Source organism: Rhinopithecus roxellana, chromosome 15, assembly GCF_007565055.1.
Source record: "Rhinopithecus roxellana isolate Shanxi Qingling chromosome 15, ASM756505v1, whole genome shotgun sequence".
Lineage (NCBI taxonomy): Eukaryota > Metazoa > Chordata > Mammalia > Primates > Cercopithecidae > Rhinopithecus > Rhinopithecus roxellana.
In genome coordinates, this window is record NC_044563.1 from 70,720,430 (window position 1) to 70,738,409 (window position 17,980).

Consider the following 17,980-nt stretch of genomic DNA (forward strand, 5'->3'; position numbering starts at 1 on the left):
GTTAGGCAAGGGCGCCCTCTACTGGATGTCTGAGGAATGGTTTGCAGGGGTGCAGCTGGCTGAGGCGGGGGGAGTCCTCCTTCATCCAGACACCTCCCCACCTCCTTGCCAGGCTTACTACCTCCTCCCTAAAGCTTTCCCCGTCCGCCAGATAGAATTATTCTCTCTCCTCTGAAGTCGGTTAGCACTTTATCTGCACCGCTCCTGTAGTACTAAGACTCACCACCTTTTATTACAGTTATTTATATCTTCTGGGGATTCTGACTTAGAAGCATTCGCTCATGATCTCTTGAGAGGTTTATGACTGAATGCCTAATTTATCTCTGAGTCCCTACCTTGCACTTTACCTTGCACATACAGGCCTTCGGCAAATGTTTGCTGAATGCTTGGATTCGTGAATACACTTCTGAACCCACCCAAGAGGGCGCCAGCAGGGACGTGCCCTTCCCAGGTGCCTAATGGGACGCTGTCTCTCAACAGGACCCCCCATCATCTCCAGCACCCAGACCCAGCACGCCCTCCACGGCGAGAAGGGCCAGATCAAGTGCTTCATCCGGAGCACACCGCCGCCGGACCGCATCGTGAGTGCTCCAGGGGCGAGCGGGCGGGGGCCGGGCCAGCAGCCAGAAGGTCACTTTTGCCAATAGCTGGGTGGCCAGCCAGGCGGTGGCAATGCACACCTCCGAGGCTCCTTTTCCTTGCTGAGGAAAATTATACCTGCCTTGGCTGTCTTGGAAAAGCGTCGCGCGGACAAAATTGCAGGCCTTTCTCAGAATAGGCAGCGCTCTCCCAGGATTCATCTGCCATTCTGCTGAGCTCTGACCTGAACGGTTCTGACCAAATTCCGCATCCTAAGGGCAGAGGGGCACACGAGGGTAGTGGAGAGAAAAGACAAATGACTTCTTCCCTTTCCTGGGCTCCAGGCTAGTATTTAGCAAAATCTTAGAGTGCAGTTAATAGTTAGCAACTCCCTTTTGTGCCTCCCTGAGTCCTCCTTGCCAGGTCTCCATGGCCTTTACCGTCCATGGTAGCCTGCCCTGTTCCCTATCAATCATCCCCTCTAAAGTGACCATTCCATTCTCCCTCCCTTCTTCAAAGAACTTATACCTGCAATGCAGCTAAGGCAACTGAGGAGTCCACCCTCAGCACCTCCTACCAGGTATTTGCTTGCTTTTTTTTTTTTTTTTTTTTTTGAGATGGAGTCTCGCTCTATCACCCAGGCTGGAATGCAGTGGCACAATCTCGGCTCACTGTAACCTCCACCTCCCGGGTTCAAGCAATTCTCGTGCCTCAGCCTTCTGAGTAGCTGGGATTACAGGCATCTGCCACCATGCCCAGCTAATTTTTGTATTTTCAGGAGAGACGGGGTCTTACCACGTTGGTCAGCCTGGTCTCAAACTCCTGGGCTCAATTGATCCTCCTACCCCAACCTCCCAAAGTGCTGGGATTACAGGCATGAGCCACTGTGCCCAGCCAGTATTTGCATTTTTTTAAAGGGAGGGTCTTGCTGAGCACAGAGCCTCATGTCTGTAATCCCAGTGCTTTGGAAGGCTGAGGTGGGAAGATCAATTGAGCCTAGGAGTTTGAGATGAGCCTGGGCAACACAGTGAGACCCTGTCTCTACAACAAAGTTTAAGGTGAGAGCAGAGTCTTTTTTTTCTTTCTTTCTTTCTTTTTTGAGACAGAGTCTCACTCTATCACCCAGGCTGGGTGCAATGGCGCAATCTTGGCTCACTGCAACCTCCGCCTCCTGGGTTCAAGCAATTCTCCTGCCTCAACCTCCAGTAACTGGGATTACAGGCACCTGCCACCACACCCGGCTAGTTTTTTTGTATTTTTAGTGATCCAGCGGCAGAATCTTGTACTCAAATCCATCTGAAACTGGAGGGATCTCAGGCATGAAAACAAAGAAAAGTGAGCGTTTTATAGCACTACTGGGGGAAAACTATTATTTGTAATAATTCCCAGTGTCTGGCAAAATCCTGCTAGAAGAATGCCCAGGGGTGGAGTGGGCAGGGCAGTTGTACCTTTTCACAAGGCAGCAGTGCAGGGAGGGTGGGGTTGGCCCAGATATGGAGCAGCTGAGGTCACTCTTAACCCGTTCATGCGGGGGCTGACACCCAGGCTGCACCAGTTGAAACTGTCATACTGTAAACTAAGATATTATTAGAGTATTATTGCCACTACACACTTTCTCAAGCATTCAGTTCATTCGCTTTCTGAGATTCACAAAAAAAATTGCAAGAACTCACGAATAAAACTAATACCTATGCCTCGTCATTCACTTTACTCTTTAATGTTTTTAATTACAAATGTAACACATGCTCATTGTCAAATATTCCATTCACTCTTGGACATTTTCACATCTTCTCTCCAGAAATATCTGATTCTAGGCCAGCAGTTCTCGCTGGCCCCCGGGGACATTTGGCAGTGCCTGGAGACATTTTGGTTGTCATTACTTGGAGGATACTCCTGGCACCGGGTGTGTAGGGGCCAGGGTGCTGCTGACATCCTGCAGTGCCTGGGACAGCCCCACAGCCAGGAATGGGTCAGTCCAGCATGACAATAGCACCAAGTTTGAGAAACTCAGTCCCTCTCATCAGCCCTAAACCAGGGTGTGCGAGGCGCTTACACGATGAGGTGCAGACAGTGTATGTGGCCGGCTCTGAAAACTGTTAACCAGCAGCCCTGTAAACTAAAGTAGACAAAGGTGATCGCAGACACAGCTCTGTAGACACATTTCTCACACAGACATACAACGTCACACAGGTAGACGCATTCATGGGGCTGCTGTCCTCACACCCACCCAGGCAGCCACAGTCCCAGGGGACACTTGTGTGGAGGCGCAGGGCGCAGGCCAGCGGGGCGCCCACTTTGCCCAGAAAGATGCTCCCCAGGCCCCCTTCTGGGATGGAAAGACCCTCTGAGGATGCCCCGGAGTACGTGTGTGTGCTTGTGCTTGTGGATTGTGTACATATGTGGTGTGGGTGTGTTGTCGTGTATGTGTGTCAGAGCATATGTGAACATGTATATCTGTCGGTGGTGTGTGTACTTATGTGTGTGAGCACATGGTGTTGTGTATGTCATAGTGTGTGTACCTGTATGTACACATGATGGTGTGTGTATGGCGAATGTGTACATGTGTTGCAGTGTGTGTTGTGGTACATACATGCGTGTAAGCATGCTTGTATGGTGTATTATGGCATATGGTGTGTGCATCTTGGTGTGTGTGTGCATGTGTACATGTATTTGGGGGAGTGTCTGTGCGTTGCATGTAGATGTGGTGTCGTGTCTGCCATGTGTATGTACATGTCTGTATCATGTTTTTAGTGTGATGTGCATGTATTGTGATGTGTGTATGTATGTTGTGGCATGTGCACATGTGTGCAGGCATGGGTGCGATGTGATGTGTTGTGTGTGATTTGGTGTATGCATGTGCTGTGATGCATATTTATGTGTGTTGTGGTACATGTACTTGCGTATGCATGTTTGTGGTGCGTGTGCACAAACCTGTGTGTATACACATTGGTGGTATGTGTATGTTGTGATGTGTGTTATAGTGGGTGCACATTTGTGGTGTGTGTGCAAAGCTGTGTGTACATATTTGTGGGGTGTGTGGTATGTATATAAAGGTGCTGACCATGTGTGCGGTGCTGTGCATAGACGTGTGTGTTGTGTGTGCACATGTGTACATGCATGTTTGTGCTGTGTGGGATGTTGTGCATGTGCATGTGTGGTGATGTGTGTTGTGTGTGCACCTGCATGTGTGCATATTCGTGGTGTGTGGCGTGTGTGCCTGCATACATACCCGAGTGTACATGTGTTAGTGTGTGGCAGTGAGCATGAACATGAGCAGGGCAGTGGCACTGTGACTCTGGTGTGGGCGTGTCCTGGGCCCCTCTGGTGGAGTCTGCTCCTGATTCTGCACCCCCGGACAGGCCTGGTCCTGGAAGGAGAACGTTCTGGAGTCGGGGACATCGGGGCGCTACACGGTGGAGACCATCAGCACCGAGGAGGGCGTCATCTCCACCCTGACCATCAGCAACATCGTGCGGGCCGACTTCCAGACCATCTACAACTGCACGGCCTGGAACAGCTTTGGCTCCGACACCGAGATCATCCGGCTCAAGGAGCAAGGTGAGAGCTGCCAGGGCCGTGAGGGAACGATGAACGATGGAACCAGAGGGGCCCTCTCCTCGCCTAGGGCAGGGCCCGGGTGGCTGCAAGGTGGGCCGGGGCCCAAGGACAAGCCACAGTGCTCCTCCTGGCCGACCACACAGCCTAGCCAGCCAGAAGCCTCCTCAGCCAGGCTCTCGCTGAAGCAAGGGCCACTAGCCTCCACCAGGAACCAAGAAAGGGAAGAACACAGCTCAGAGTGGCAGCCCTTGAGGGCGATACTTCAGTAGGAGGTGACCACAGCAGTGAGCAGGCGGGTGGCAATGCTGCCCAGCAGCCTCCAGAGGCCCTGGCTTCTGTGCCCTGCCCTCCGCCGTGGGCCCTGGTCTGACACCAAAGTGCCCTTTGGGAGGTGTCATACCTGGGTGGAGCGTGGGATATACTGGTATGGGTGTGCTGGGAACCTGGCCCAGCCACAGTTAAGATGACAAGCCCATCCAGTTACTCAGACAGAAGTCCCACAGAGGGCACCCACTCCAAAGCTAAGGGGTTGGGCTTGTTTGTCCAGATCCCTAGGGTCGGGGGCTGGGCTCACACCACCTGCAGACCTAGGAGGCACAGGGACCCCTGTGTCCCAAAGGCAGCGCTAGGCAAAGCAGCCGGGTGGGTGAGAAGGAGGAGGAAGAAGCCTCACCCCACTGAGCCCCCGTGCGCTGACGTCCCAGCTCCTGGTCAAAGATGCTCAGATCTCCAGCGTCTGCTCGGAGTTCTCAGGCACAGACAGCAGGATGGGGAGGCTTGGAGGGGCACGGAGGGGTGGCTCCGGAAGCTCCACCACAGCCAGCAGCAAGCTGGGTTCTGAGAGGGGTGGTCAATCTTGCCCTTTTGCCAGCAGGGGCTAAGCCATGGTGGACCAGGGATTCGTGCTCAGCTGGGCCTGGGCCTTTGGATGGGCCTCGGGCGCCCAGGAGGCCTCAGTCCTGGCAGTCTCTGACACCCTCTTAGGTAAAGGCCCATTCGCAGGCTGTCAGGCCCAGCAAGAGATTCTAGGCCAAGTGGGTGGTCTCAGTAGGGTCCCCAGGCCTCCGTGGACCACACCAGGATCACACCTATGGGTGAAATCACACAGTATCTCCCAACACCTCTTCCCTAATAGGTGCTGCTTTGCATAATGCTTTGCACATAATTTGCATAATATCATCCACACATCATCCCAAACCTTCCTGGTCCCCTGTTGCCTACCCTCCGTGTCTTCTCCTTGGTGCCCCCACCCCCATGCCCTCCCCCAAGTGTTCTCACCCCAACCTTCCCAGACCCCTCCGAGACATGATTTCTCTCTCTGGTCCCTAGCCCCTGCAGAGTCTCTAAGTCAGTCTGAGTGAACTCCAAGTTCAACTGGGCTAGCCTGGATCTGTTGGGGGTCCCAGAGACATGACTGGGAAAGGAACCCCTCACCCAGCCCCCCTCAAGCAGCTAATCCCCAGTCCCACCCCACCCTGGCCAGCCAGGCCCTGGCTGTAGACGCTTGCTTTATTTCCAAACAGGTTCGGAAATGAAGTCGGGAGCCGGGCTGGAAGCAGGTACGGAAGGAGATGATGAGAATGCCCCTGGGCAGGGGGTGGGGGAAGGGACTTCTTGGCTAGCTGGGGAGGGAACCCAGCAGGGGGTAGGGAGGCCTGTGCTGGCCAATAATGTCTCTGCCCTCCCCCATCCTGAGGGTTTAGTGTAGTCAGAGCAGCGGGGCGGGGGGTCCCAGCCATTTTGGGCCTAGGGACCCCAGAGACCTGTCTCCTGCCTGCCGCTGGAACCCACAACTCCTTCCGTTCTGGGACACTGACTCTCGCTCTTCCCTGCTCCATTCCTTCCATCCTTTCTCTTTGGGAGCCCTGACTCCTGGCCTCTGGGGTCAGCTGGCCTCTGGGGTCAGCTGGTCCCTGTCCTGACTGCCTTCTGCTTCCAGGCTCTCTCCGACCCTTCCTACTTCTGCACATCATCACCAGCTTGGCCACTGCTTCCCAGGACGCCGGGGGCCCCAGCCCCTGCTGTGGCTTGTGCATCCATGCTTGCTGTTTGCCACCCCTCCCTACTCCTGCAGTCCCCGTGGAGGTGTCATCTCACCCCAGGCTGAGGCTGCAGGGCAGCGCCTCCCTCCCCAGGCACACACAGCAAAGCAGTCATCATGTCCCCTGGGTAGAGTTGCTCTCAACCCCACCTCCAAGCAGAAAAACAGAAAAGAGAATTAGGAAGAGCAAGCTAGGCTCTATGGCCATGCTGAAGACTTGAGTGGTCCTCCACCCTGGGCCTCCTGCCACACTGGCCCCTGGCCCGTGTTACCTCCTCAAGCTCCACGTGGGATCCTCGTGCCCCTGCCTCTGCCCCTCCTGGCAGACATGCCCCTATCAGAGCACCAACCCAGGGTGCAGGTTGCTCACAGAGGCCCCTGCAGCCCACGCTGGGGCAACCCAGAAAGCTGCCAGCCTCCCGCTGCGTTCTCCCCAGGTCCATGCTAATGCCGAGGGTGGTGTCTCCTGTCTCCGTGTCTCCTGTGTCTGCGGACACTCATCCGGACCTCCCCAACACCCTCTCCCCTCGGTGGCTGACTCCTGGTGCCTGGCACACCTCCTTGGATGGAGGGCAGGCTGAGCGGGGACAGCCCCTCCCTCCAGTCCCTCTCCAGGGGCCATGCAGGGAAGGCTCTGTGCAGAGAGGAGGGGCCTGCACAGCACCCTAGGCCAAACCTGAGGAAGCCAGGCAAGGAGGAAACACACACAGGCAGGCTGGGGACTGGAAAGGGATGCCATCCCCGGGCACTCACCCCCACAGGACGCCCTGCTCTCCCCCTGTCCACCTGCCTGGGGACTGTTGTCCAGCTAAGAGGGCGCCCCGCCCCCAGCCGTCAGCAGCATGTGGAAACATGGGCTGGGGATCCCAGGATCGGAAGGCACCTTCAGTGCCGCTGCCCAGCTCTCCAGGCTGCAGACAAGGCCCTGAGGCCCAGAGGTGTTAAGGAGCCTTCCATGGGCATGTTTTGGCTCTGAGCTCTGCTGAGACAAGCCCTGTGTTTTTCCAAGGAAACTTACCAGGAATCTGAGGAGAAACCAACCCAAATCCATCCAATTCCAAAGCAGACAGTCAATGAGCTGCCAAAGCCGTTTCCCTTTCCTCATGGAACTGAAACCTAGAGACATTGTCATCTATTGGGCCAGGCAAGCTCAGCTGAGTCCCAGCCCCTTTTCTCAGTCTGACTCTTGAACCAACTTGGGCACCTCGCGTTTCAACCCCTAAGTGTCTACCACTCCACTTCCTCTTGGTCCCCTGCCCGTCACCCCTGCAGTTGTCCTGGCCACTAATTGGTAGGTAACGAATGGCTTCGTGTGCAAGTTCTGGGGTGGCAAAGGGATGTGCCAGCTTAACTAACAACACTGCCAGCCAGGGGCGCCAGCTTCCTCTGGCCAGAGGGCAAATGGCTGCCCCCTACCTCCTCCCAGCAGCATCTTCAGAGGCCAGGGTTTGAGGTCTTTCTCCTCTCTTTAAAGAAAAAGACAACAAAAGGCTTGTTGGGTTGTAACCCACAACGGATACCTAGTTGTCCCCAGTCGCCCACACTGACGAATGCAGGGTAGGCTGGGGAGGTGCTCAGTCTTTAAAAGGAGCTTTCCTGGCCTTTAAGACTGTGAACTGCTGATCAGGCACAGTGGCTCACGCCTGTAATCTCAGCACTTTTGGAGGTTGAGGCGGGCAGATCACCTGAGGTCAGGAGTTTGAGACCAGCCTGGCCAATATGGTGAAACCCCATCTCTACTAAAAATACAAAAACTAGCCAGGCATGGTGGCATGTGCCTGTAATCCCAGCTATTCGAGAGGCTGAGTCAGGAGAATCACTTGAACCCAGGAGGCAGAGGTTGCAGTGAGCTGAGATCATGCCACTGCATGGGTGTCACAGCCAGACTCCGTCCCAAAAATAAAAGACTGTGAACTGCTGGTGTCCCCTTCCCAGGTAACAACAACAGCAAACACCAAACAGGGCTGGGTGCCAGACTCTGCTCCGAGGCCTCTGCCCACACTCACCCAGGTCAAGCCCATAACAACTCTCAGAGGGGCGGTAGCATTATCCCCACTCTACAGATATAAGAGAGGCAAAGTCAGCTGCTCAGAAGAAGGGATGGAGCCAGGACTCGGAGCAGCGGCAGCCTGGGCAGTACCGAGCATATGAGATGTGGAGGATCTCACATGTCACTCTGTGGGTGGAGCTGGACAGGGTGGGAGTGGGGTGAGCGGAGGGGCGAGGGCAGTGACAGGAGACCTAGACTGACCCTGGCTGTGCAGCTCCTGTGTGTCCCTGGCCAAATCACTTGACTTCTCTGGACCTCAGTGAGAGCCCCAAGCTGTCCCCGCCCCAGCATTCTCTGGTTCTATTCCTGATGGACTCCTCATGGCCCCAGATCGTGTGCTCAGGCCCCACCTGCAGACCTAGAAGGGCCAGAGCTGTCTGGAAGATCACCCCCAACTCCATCCTTACCCTCCCTGTCCCTACCCCCACTCGGCTTGGGCAGGAGACAGGCTGCAGAGACTCAGCAGGGGTGAGGGCTTGCCTACCCAGTGTGTGGGCCTCTCTTGCCGAGAGGGGTGCAAGGATGTTCAGAGGGGAGGCCTCCAGGGAGAAGCTGCAGACCTGGAGATGGAGGGAAAGGGGCCTCTCTCCTTAAAGAGGTTGCAGTGGAGAAGCTGTAACCCTGCTCCCTGGCCCCTGAGACTTGGACACCTGAGGGCCACAACTGATGCCCAGCAGACCTGCGGGGAAGCTGCTTAGACCTGGAAACACTAAAAGCCGGATGTCCTCTGTATTCACCTGAGAAAGGGAAGGGAAGGAGAGAACATACTGAACAAACAAGGGCAGTGACCATAGTCGTTTTTCAAAAAAAGCCAAGGCCTATGACTCACTGGCCAAAGTGTGATAGAGCATTCCTGTTTAATGCCAGAGAGAGCTCCATCGTGCCAGCCTCACCCTTCATCTCCGGTCCTCCTGTCCCCTGGCCCTCCCTTCTCCGTGTCTGCCTGCCTCGCTCTCCTTCCTCTGCCCTTTGCCCCAGTTCCCCCGCCCTCTCCCCCACCCACCAAGCCCCCGTGTCCTCCACCCTGGTCTTTGCAGTCCCAGCTAGAGCTGAACCCGGTTGGACTCGGCCTGTGCCTGCCCAGGCCCGACTGAGGCATTTCCTAGGAGGGCCCCATGTGGCAGGGGCTGTGCCCACAGGAACGGGGTGAGATCTTGGGGGGATAGGCCATTCCCCATCCCTCGTCAGCTGTGCCCGCTTCTCTCCCACAGAGTCTGTGCCGATGGCCGTCATCATTGGGGTGGCCGTAGGAGCTGGCGTGGCCTTCCTCGTCCTTATGGCAACCATCGTGGCCTTCTGCTGTGCCCGTTCCCAGAGAAGTACGGGAGGGAGATCCGGGATCTCAGGGAGGGGGACAGAGAAAAAGGCCAGGCTTAGGCTGCCCCGGAGAGCAAGTAAGCAGGAGTGCAATGAACAGGGGTCCTAACAGTGCTGTGAGCTCCTGGGGCAGGGATTGGGTCTGATGTATCGGTGTATGTGAGCCTGGGCAACATGGCGTCTGGCAGAGTGGGCAGTAGGCTGAGGTTGACCTGGACTAGACTGAGCTTCATCTGCAGGGCAGCCAGCATTTTGGATTGAATACATAGCTCTTTCGATCAGGAACTGTACAGAAAGATAGGGGGAAAAGTGGTTTGTGGTTTGATCCTTGCTCTACAAGAGCTGTTAGTCTAGGAAGACCCCATCTATACAACAAAATAAAAATAAACTAAAGAGCTGCTAGTCTCACCAGAAAAATCGGGTCACTCACATAGCTGTGGGGGAGTGGATGGGAAAGCAATAAAGGAAATGCTTTCAGCAAACTTTTAAAGGTCTTCAGTGATTGCCAATAAAATTCTAGTGTTTGTGCATGCTTGAAGAATTGCATGCACCCAGGAGATATGTGTGAGAGATTGGATGGCAGAGAACAGGTGAAGACAATGGAGACACAGTGTTCCAGTCCCACCCTGGGCCAGCCACAGCAATTCCAGGCCTTGGTTTCCTCATTTATAATGAGAATATGACCCTGATGACCCCATCTGGCACTAACATTGTATAAGTGTAATGCGCAAAATGAATCACCGGAATGGTCTCCTCCTCTTCCACTCAGCAGCCTGCACATGTCTGAAGAAAGCTGTTCCCCTTGCGTTTTCTGCACTCCGAGCTAAGCAGCCTTGGCTCTCATGACCACCCCAGCAATAATGTGGTCTCAGGACCTCTATCACCACCCTCTCAGTGGAAATTATAGGGGAGCATATAAATATATACACATACACATATATATACACACATATATATGCATATATATATAATATATATATATGATTTTTTAAATATAGAGTCTCTCTCTTTTGGCCATGCTGGAGTGCACTGACATGATCTCAGCTCACTGCAACCTCCGCCTCCCAGGTTCAAGCAATTCTCGTGCCTCAGCCTCCTGAGTCACTGGGATTACAAGCGTGTGCCACCATGCCTGGCTATTTTTTTAATTTTTTTGCAGAGACAGGGTTTCACCATGTTGCCCAGGCTGGTCTCAAACTCCTGGCCTCAAGTGGTCTGCCTGCCTCAGCCTCCCAAAGTGCTGGGATTACAGGCATGAGCCACAGCGCCAGCTCCTCAAGAATTCCCCTTTTTTTTTCTCTCTCTCTCTTTTGAGACGGAGTCTTGCCCTGTTGCCCAGGCTGGAGCGCAGTGGCACAATCTCAGCTTACTGCAACCCCCGCCTCCCGGGTTCATTCAAGTGATTCTCATGCTCAGCCTCCCCAATAGCTGGCATTACAGGCGCCCACCACCACGCCCAGCTAATTTTTGGATTTTTAATAGAGACAGGGTTTCACCATGTTGGTCAGGCTGGTGTCAAACTCCTGACCTCGTGATCTGCCCACGTTGGCCTCCCAAAGTGCTGGGATTACAGGTGTGAGCCACCGCACCCAGCCAAGAATTTTCTAACAGAGTTCTCCAACTAGAAACAGGCTGCCTCCTGCAGAAGTAGCAGTAAAGCTTCCATCACGCAGGCGTCGACAGAGAAGCCGCCCAGCGCCTCAGGGGTGTTTCTCTTTAGATGGGAGTTGGCCATGGGCAATTTAAGGTCCTTTCCAACACTGAGATTTGTGGTTCTATGAATGGAGGGATCGGAGTCTGCCTGGTAGAGTAAGTCAGAGAAGAATTCTAGAAGGAAGTGAGAATTCAGTAGGATGAAAAGGACCTAGCTCAGTAAGGTGGGCAAGTGGCTGAAGACAATCTTTCAAGCCAAGGGTGCATGGCTGAGAGGCATGTGACAGGAGCCAGGCCGCCATGGGGTCAGCCTCCTCTGAGGCCCAAATGCCCACAGTATCTCCATATGAAGGTTCTGTTGGTGGGGGGCCAGTGAAGCTGCTGAGTTCAGGGGCTGAAGGGGAAATGCAGAGGGTGGCAGAGCGGAGGCAGGGGACTGCAAGGGAGCTTGACATCTCAAAAGTAAGAACTAAATCTATCATCTCTACTTTACTATTTTATCTCCAGATCTCAAAGGTGTTGTGTCAGCCAAAAATGATATCCGAGTGGAAATTGTCCACAAGGAACCGGCCTCTGGTCGGGAGGCTGAGGAGCACTCCACCATCAAGCAGCTAATGGTAAGAATGTGATTACACCCCATCCTATCCCGTGACCCCATTCCCAGAAGGTCCTGGGACTAGAGGCTTCTCAATGACCTAGATGCTTCCAAAAAGCAAAGCAGTGGTCAAGATGCCCCCCGCCCACCCCACAATAGGTGAGGCACACACTGTCAGCCAACAAATGTGATTGTGTGCCTGCTATACTGTGCTTGTGTTCTGGGAGACTCAAAGGCATCTAAGATGCAGTGCAGGCCAGGCGCAGTGGCTCACGCCTGTAATCCCAACACTTTGGGAGACCGAGTTGGGAGGATCACTTGAGGTTAGAAGTTCAAGACCAGCCTGGCCAACATTGTGAAACAACATTTCTACTAAAAATACAAAAATTAGCTGGGTGTGGTGGCGGGCACCTGTAATCCCAGCTACTAGGGAAACTGAGGCAGGAGAATTGCTTGAACCCGGGAGGTGGAGGTTGCAGTGAGCTGAGCTCAGGCCACTGTACCCCAGCCTGGGTGAGAGTGAGACTCCATCTCAAAACAACAACAACGAAAAAGTTGCAGTCCAGCCTTCAGAGAGCCTGGCTCTTCCGTAAGGAGAAAAGACATAAGCATAAATTGCCACAATATGCTGTTATATAACATATAATCCCCTACCCCACCCTCTGCACACACACACATAGCTATTATAGATATTCAATACAAGTCCTCTCCCTCATCCGCCACACCCCACCAAAACAAAGTCTGCATGAAACACAGGTTCCTCCTTGGGGACTGGACTGCAGGTGAACTCATCACTTCTCCAGCCACATTAAGCCTGCTCCTCCTCTTCCGAATCCCCATTTATGGGCCATCATCTACCCAGTTGTCCAAGCAGAAACTAAGACAACCATGCTAGAAGTTTCTGGTTGCCTTGGTTGTAACATGTTGGAGTGGAGGCGGCGAAGCAAGGGATACAGTAGATGGGCTTTTTGGTGCCTCAGGGTCCTCATCCATGAAATGGGTCTGAAAGCCACAGTATATAGGGCTGTGGTGAGGGTGAAGTGGGCAAAACTCAGAAGGGCTTGAAGCCCATGGAACACAATAAGTGCTCAACAAATATTAGCTATTTATGTTGCTAGAGGGTGAGCAGCTGCTGCTGTGTTAATCCTGGGGTCTTCGGAGCCTTACACAGACCCTGGTAGAGGCTCACAGACCTTTACTGAATCAAACTGACTTTTCCCTTGGCTACGCTTACTCTCTCCAATTGATTCTCAGGTCCTGTCAATTCCACTTCAAAAAGTGTCTCAAGTGTGTGCCCCACCTGTCCTCCACCATTACTTCTTTACTTCTGGCCTCGTCCTTCCTCCCCTGAATGATTACAGCAGCCTCCCAGTTGGTCTCAGCCTTCTAGTCTTTTGTCTCTTTTCTCAATCCACCCTCGAGAGCCTTGAGAAAACAGTCTTTCTAAAATGCAAATCTGGTCCTGTTACTTGCCCACTTAAAATTCCTCGGTGGCTCCCCACATCTGCTGGACAAAGTCCAACTTCCGGGTGTGTCATCAGGGCTCCTCAATGCCAGGCAGCCACCAACCTCTCCAGCTCCATTTTCCGGCCAAGTGCATCTGGCCTTCCAGACATGCCAAAGAGCTTGATTCCTGGCCTTCGAGTCTTCTAGACTTCAAAGACCTGTGCACCGGCTGTTCCCTCTGCCTGCTAATTTTGTCTGTTGAATTTCACATTCTCCTATAACAATCAACTCCAAGATGTTCCGGCCTTGTCCTCCCCACCCCTGGCAGAGCTGTGCACCTTCTGCTCTCCCAAAACACTTTGTATGTGCCTCCTTTATAGTGCATTCCCCCAATTCCATGTTAGCTTCCCCAGTTATCCCAGAGTTCCTCGAGGGCAAAGGTCATGTTCGAGTCTATGCTCATCTATTTCCCCTGGGGCCTAACACAGGGCCTGACACAGTGGAGTGTTTAATTTTACGAGGGAGGAAACCACAGCCTAGACCTCATTAGGGATGATGTCTCTATACTTAAGCTTAATCAGGTGTGTCCTTCATCCCAAATGGGACCTTGAATTCTCTCCCACCGGGACATTCTGTTTGCCTCAGACTGTCTCCACATCCCTTAGTCCAAACCCACAGGCAAGAGTGGGGGCCGGGCCGCTCAGTGTCAGGTGGGAGCAGAAGGGACTTGCTGAGGGCTCAGGGCTAAGCCACCCCTTGAGGAGATGGTCATTCTCCCATTCCTTTCACCTCCTGGCCCCAAGACAGACCCATCCGCAAGGAGAGGCAGACTTAGAAATTGAATCTGATGGGAAAGAAGGTCTCCAATCCAGACAGTGTCAGAGCATTTACTGGAAAAATGAACCACATGGTCTCCTTAGTGAGGAGGCAGCAGGGTGGCAGCACCTTGGCTGATTCCACGGGGCTCCGAAAAGAAACGACGGAAGCAAGTTGCAAGAGAGAAGAAACATCCTGGCCCAGAGAGTAGGAGGGAACCTACTACCTATACCGTGAAACTAGCAGAGAGACGCATGGCAAGCCTCTCGTGTGTCACAGGTTAAGCATCACTGTGGTTATTCAGGTTAATTCATACGCCCACTGTGTGTGGAGTATGCTTTTTCATCTTATGTCTAATAATTATGTTAATTTTTAGTAATTTAGAGCTAAGCCACTTTGCCTATTCATTCAACATATACACACCATCTGAAGCAGCTCTATTGTGTACTGTGCTAGGCACTGTGCTAGGCACTGGCAAATCAAATAATTAAGAGATTCCATCCCAAAAGCATGCAAGGTCAGTGACCACAACATGCAAAGCACTGAACCAGGTGTGGGGGTACCCAGAAACAAGCAGGAAGTGATCTTTGCCCTCAGGCTGTTTGGCATCTCTAAGGAAGATAACTTTTCTTTAGAATAACAGATGTGGCCCATGTCGCCAGCATCTCACAGATGGTTATTCCTTGTGGCTCCTTAAGGCCTGCACTAGGCCTGCACGCTGGAGAAGAAACTGCCCTAAGGAGCCTGGCCGTGCCCAGTGGTTGACATTCTGAAATTATTTATCTGCAAGTCCATCTCCCTGATGAGCAGAGCTGTATCTTAATGTACGTTCATCTGTGGATCCCTGGTCCTTAGCAGAGCACCTGGCGGCATTTTACAACAAACGTTCAGTGAATGGAATTGAATCAGGCATGTGAGATCTCTGGTGATGCCCTCGCCCAAGCGAGGAAAGTATGGCCTCGGATACCTGCCCCTCGCCTCCCCTAACTGCCCCTCACCTCACCGACCCACCCATCCCCCTCAACTGCTTCCCTGTCTCCTAGGATGGGGGTCCAGGAACTCCTCCTGAGTCTTTCACATGGTCCAGGCATTGAGGGGTTGTGGGGCTTATATAGGGCAATCTTTTGAGTTTCTGATCTCATCTTTTCCTTGGGGGAAGTGGAGGTTTAGCTACCTCCTATCCACTGAGCAGCCTTTTTTTGGGTTGCAGATGGACCGGGGTGAATTCCAGCAAGACTCAGTCCTGAAACAGCTGGAGGTCCTCAAAGAAGAGGAGAAAGAGTTTCAGAACCTGAAGGTAAGAAGGGCCCCAGGTTATAAGACACAGCTGTGGAATCTGCTCTTAAGGTCTGATGGCCCAAACCCCAAATGTATACATCAAATGACAGCAAGTCGAGAAGGCCAGAGACCAGCTTGGTGGCAGGTACCCATCCCTGCCTAAGGCACCTGCTCTCTCCACCCCAATGCTGAGGAGGCTGAGAGAGCTAATGCTGAGACTCCCCAGTTCTCTTCCATAGCCTCCTCACATGTATATTCAAAATGAAGCATCCACGTTCTGGATAAAAACAATTAAAAAGTCTGACTTTCAAATGACCTTGCATCGCCCTGACATAAACCCAGTCAAGAGCCTCTTTGCTTCCCTCCTTTGGCCCTCACCCTTGCCGGCCCTCCCCACCTGGGGTCCGCAGTTCCCCTTCTGCCGTCTCCTGTTCAGTGTCCTTCTGCCTCTGCACCCTCCCCGCAGCTGTTCACCCCCGAGTTTGCTCCCTACCAGGTCACTCCCTTCCTCCTGTTTTCCCTCTTCCCTCCCCGCATAAGAGGACGGGCTCAGCCTGGAAACCCCAGCCACGTTCAGTGGAGGCTCCACCAGGTGATGCTCCTCTTTCTCTCGCCCACCCAGGACCCCACCAATGGCTACTACAGCGTCAACACCTTCAAAGAGCACCACTCAACCCCAACCATCTCCCTCTCCAGCTGCCAGCCCGACCTGCGTCCTGCGGGCAAGCAGCGTGTGCCCACTGGCATGTCCTTCACCAACATCTACAGCACCCTGAGCGGCCAGGGCCGCCTCTACGACTACGGGCAGCGGTTCGTGCTGGGGATGGGCAGCTCGTCCATCGAGCTTTGTGAGCGGGAGTTCCAGAGAGGCTCCCTCAGCGACAGCAGCTCCTTCCTGGACACGCAGTGTGATAGCAGCGTCAGCAGCAGCGGCAAGCAGGACGGCTATGTGCAGTTCGACAAGGCCAGCAAGGCTTCTGCCTCCTCCTCCCACCACTCCCAGTCCTCGTCCCAAAACTCTGACCCCAGTCGACCCCTGCAGCGGCGGATGCAGACTCACGTCTAAGGATCACACACCGCGGGTGGGATGGGCCAGGGAAGAGGGCAGGGCAAGTTCCGGTTGTCCAGGGACGCGGGGTACTTTGCAGAGGACCCCAGAACTGGCCACCTCCAGGACAGCCTCTCAGCACCTCTGCCACCGCCTTCCTTCGAAGCTCTGATCAAGCACAAATCTCGGTCCCCAGGTGCGGTGTGCCAGAGGTGGGCGGGTGGGGAGATAGACAGAGGCCGAGGCCGAGTGCGCTGTGCTCAGTGCTGGACACCATGTCCCCGGCCCTTTCCTGGAGGCCCCTCTACCACCTGCTCTGCCCACAGGCACAAGTGGCAGCTATAACTTTGCTTTCACGAAACTGCGGTCCACTCTCTGGTCTCTCCGTGGGCTCTACCCCTCGCTGACCACAAGCCCTCCCTACCCCTGTGCCTGTGCTCCCATACAGCCCTGGGGAGAAGGGGATGAGGTCTTCCCAGCACTGAGCTGCCCCAGAAAGCCCGGCTCCCCACTGCTGTTCAGAGCCCATACCCTGGAGGCTGAGAAGCCAGAAATGGCCTTGGCTAAAGGAGCCTCTCTCTCACCAGGATGGCCGGGAGCCCACCCCCAATTTGTTTGGTGTTTTGTGTCCATACTCTTGCAGTTCTGTCCTTGGACTTGATGCCTCTGAACTCTGCGGTGGGACCGGCCCCATCAGAGCCTGGTGCACTGGGGGGAGGGAGGGAGGAGGGAGCCGGTGCTTATGGAGCACCTGGCCCGGCGTGCCCCTCCTGGGCTGTGTGACCCCAGCCTCCCCACCCACCTCCTGCTTTGTGTACTCCTCCCTTCCCCCTCAGCACAATCGGAGTTAATATGAGAAGTGCGGGAGCTTTTCTGGTCGGGGTTCTCTGAACAGTTATGGAGAGAGTGCTTCCTGCGAGGTGTGGCATTTGAAGGGGCTGGAGGGCAGGTCTTTAAGATGGCAAGACTGCCCTTCTCAGCTCACCAACACAGGAACGACGATCCTGTCTTCAGTAAGGCTCCACAAGAAGAGAGGAAGTATATCTACACCTCACCCCTCCCAGTCACCACCTGAGAATAAATGTTAGGGACAGTACTCCAACATGTTTGTTCTGTTCTTTTGTTCCTACAAAGCACCACAGGAAGAACCCAAGAGCTCACAGAATGCGTTGGGAACCCAAGGTTCTCTGCCCTCCTTTGATTCAATCTTCCTAGATAACGAAGGCAGTTGACAGGTCTGGTTGTGGTGGCAGTAAAACCTACAGGCTGACTCCTCTCCTTTGCGGGTAGACCCAATCCAGAAGACGTGTGGGACTCACCAACCACCTGACTCAGTCAAATATAGCTCAGAGGCAGAGTGGTCACACTAGACACTGGCCAGGCCATTCCGGACCTTTCCTCTCAGCAATATTCAGCAGGGAAAATTCCCTCCTCTAGAGGTTCAGAGAACAAGACCCGCTAGAAAGAGCCTAGACCACCAGGCACACTAACACTTTAATGTACAACTCAAATAATGTTCTAAGAAGAGCCTCACTTGGGGGAAGCTTGATGTGGTCATGGCAGATGGGACGGATAAACAGGGGCAAGTTCGAGTGCTCG

General features: G+C 53.9%; 1 protein-coding gene across 2 annotated transcripts in view; it reads left to right on the plus strand.

Annotated features, from left to right (window-relative positions):
- KIRREL3 (kirre like nephrin family adhesion molecule 3) overlaps positions 1–17,483 on the plus strand; it is a 566,546-nt gene extending 549,063 nt beyond the window's left edge. The window contains exons 11-17 of one of the 2 annotated variants that reach the window (XM_010353020.2): positions 481–581; positions 3,939–4,137; positions 5,661–5,696; positions 9,440–9,547; positions 11,706–11,815; positions 15,266–15,352; positions 15,956–17,474. In XM_010353020.2, coding sequence (XP_010351322.1) covers positions 481–581; positions 3,939–4,137; positions 5,661–5,696; positions 9,440–9,547; positions 11,706–11,815; positions 15,266–15,352; positions 15,956–16,399 — 1,085 coding nt within the window. In that variant the 3' untranslated portion in view covers positions 16,400–17,474. Of the gene's footprint in view, positions 1–480; positions 582–3,938; positions 4,138–5,660; positions 5,697–9,439; positions 9,548–11,705; positions 11,816–15,265; positions 15,353–15,955 lie in introns of both variants that reach the window. The other variant, XM_010353021.2, reaches the window with a different exon arrangement.
- The last annotated feature ends 497 nt before the right edge of the window (positions 17,484–17,980 follow it).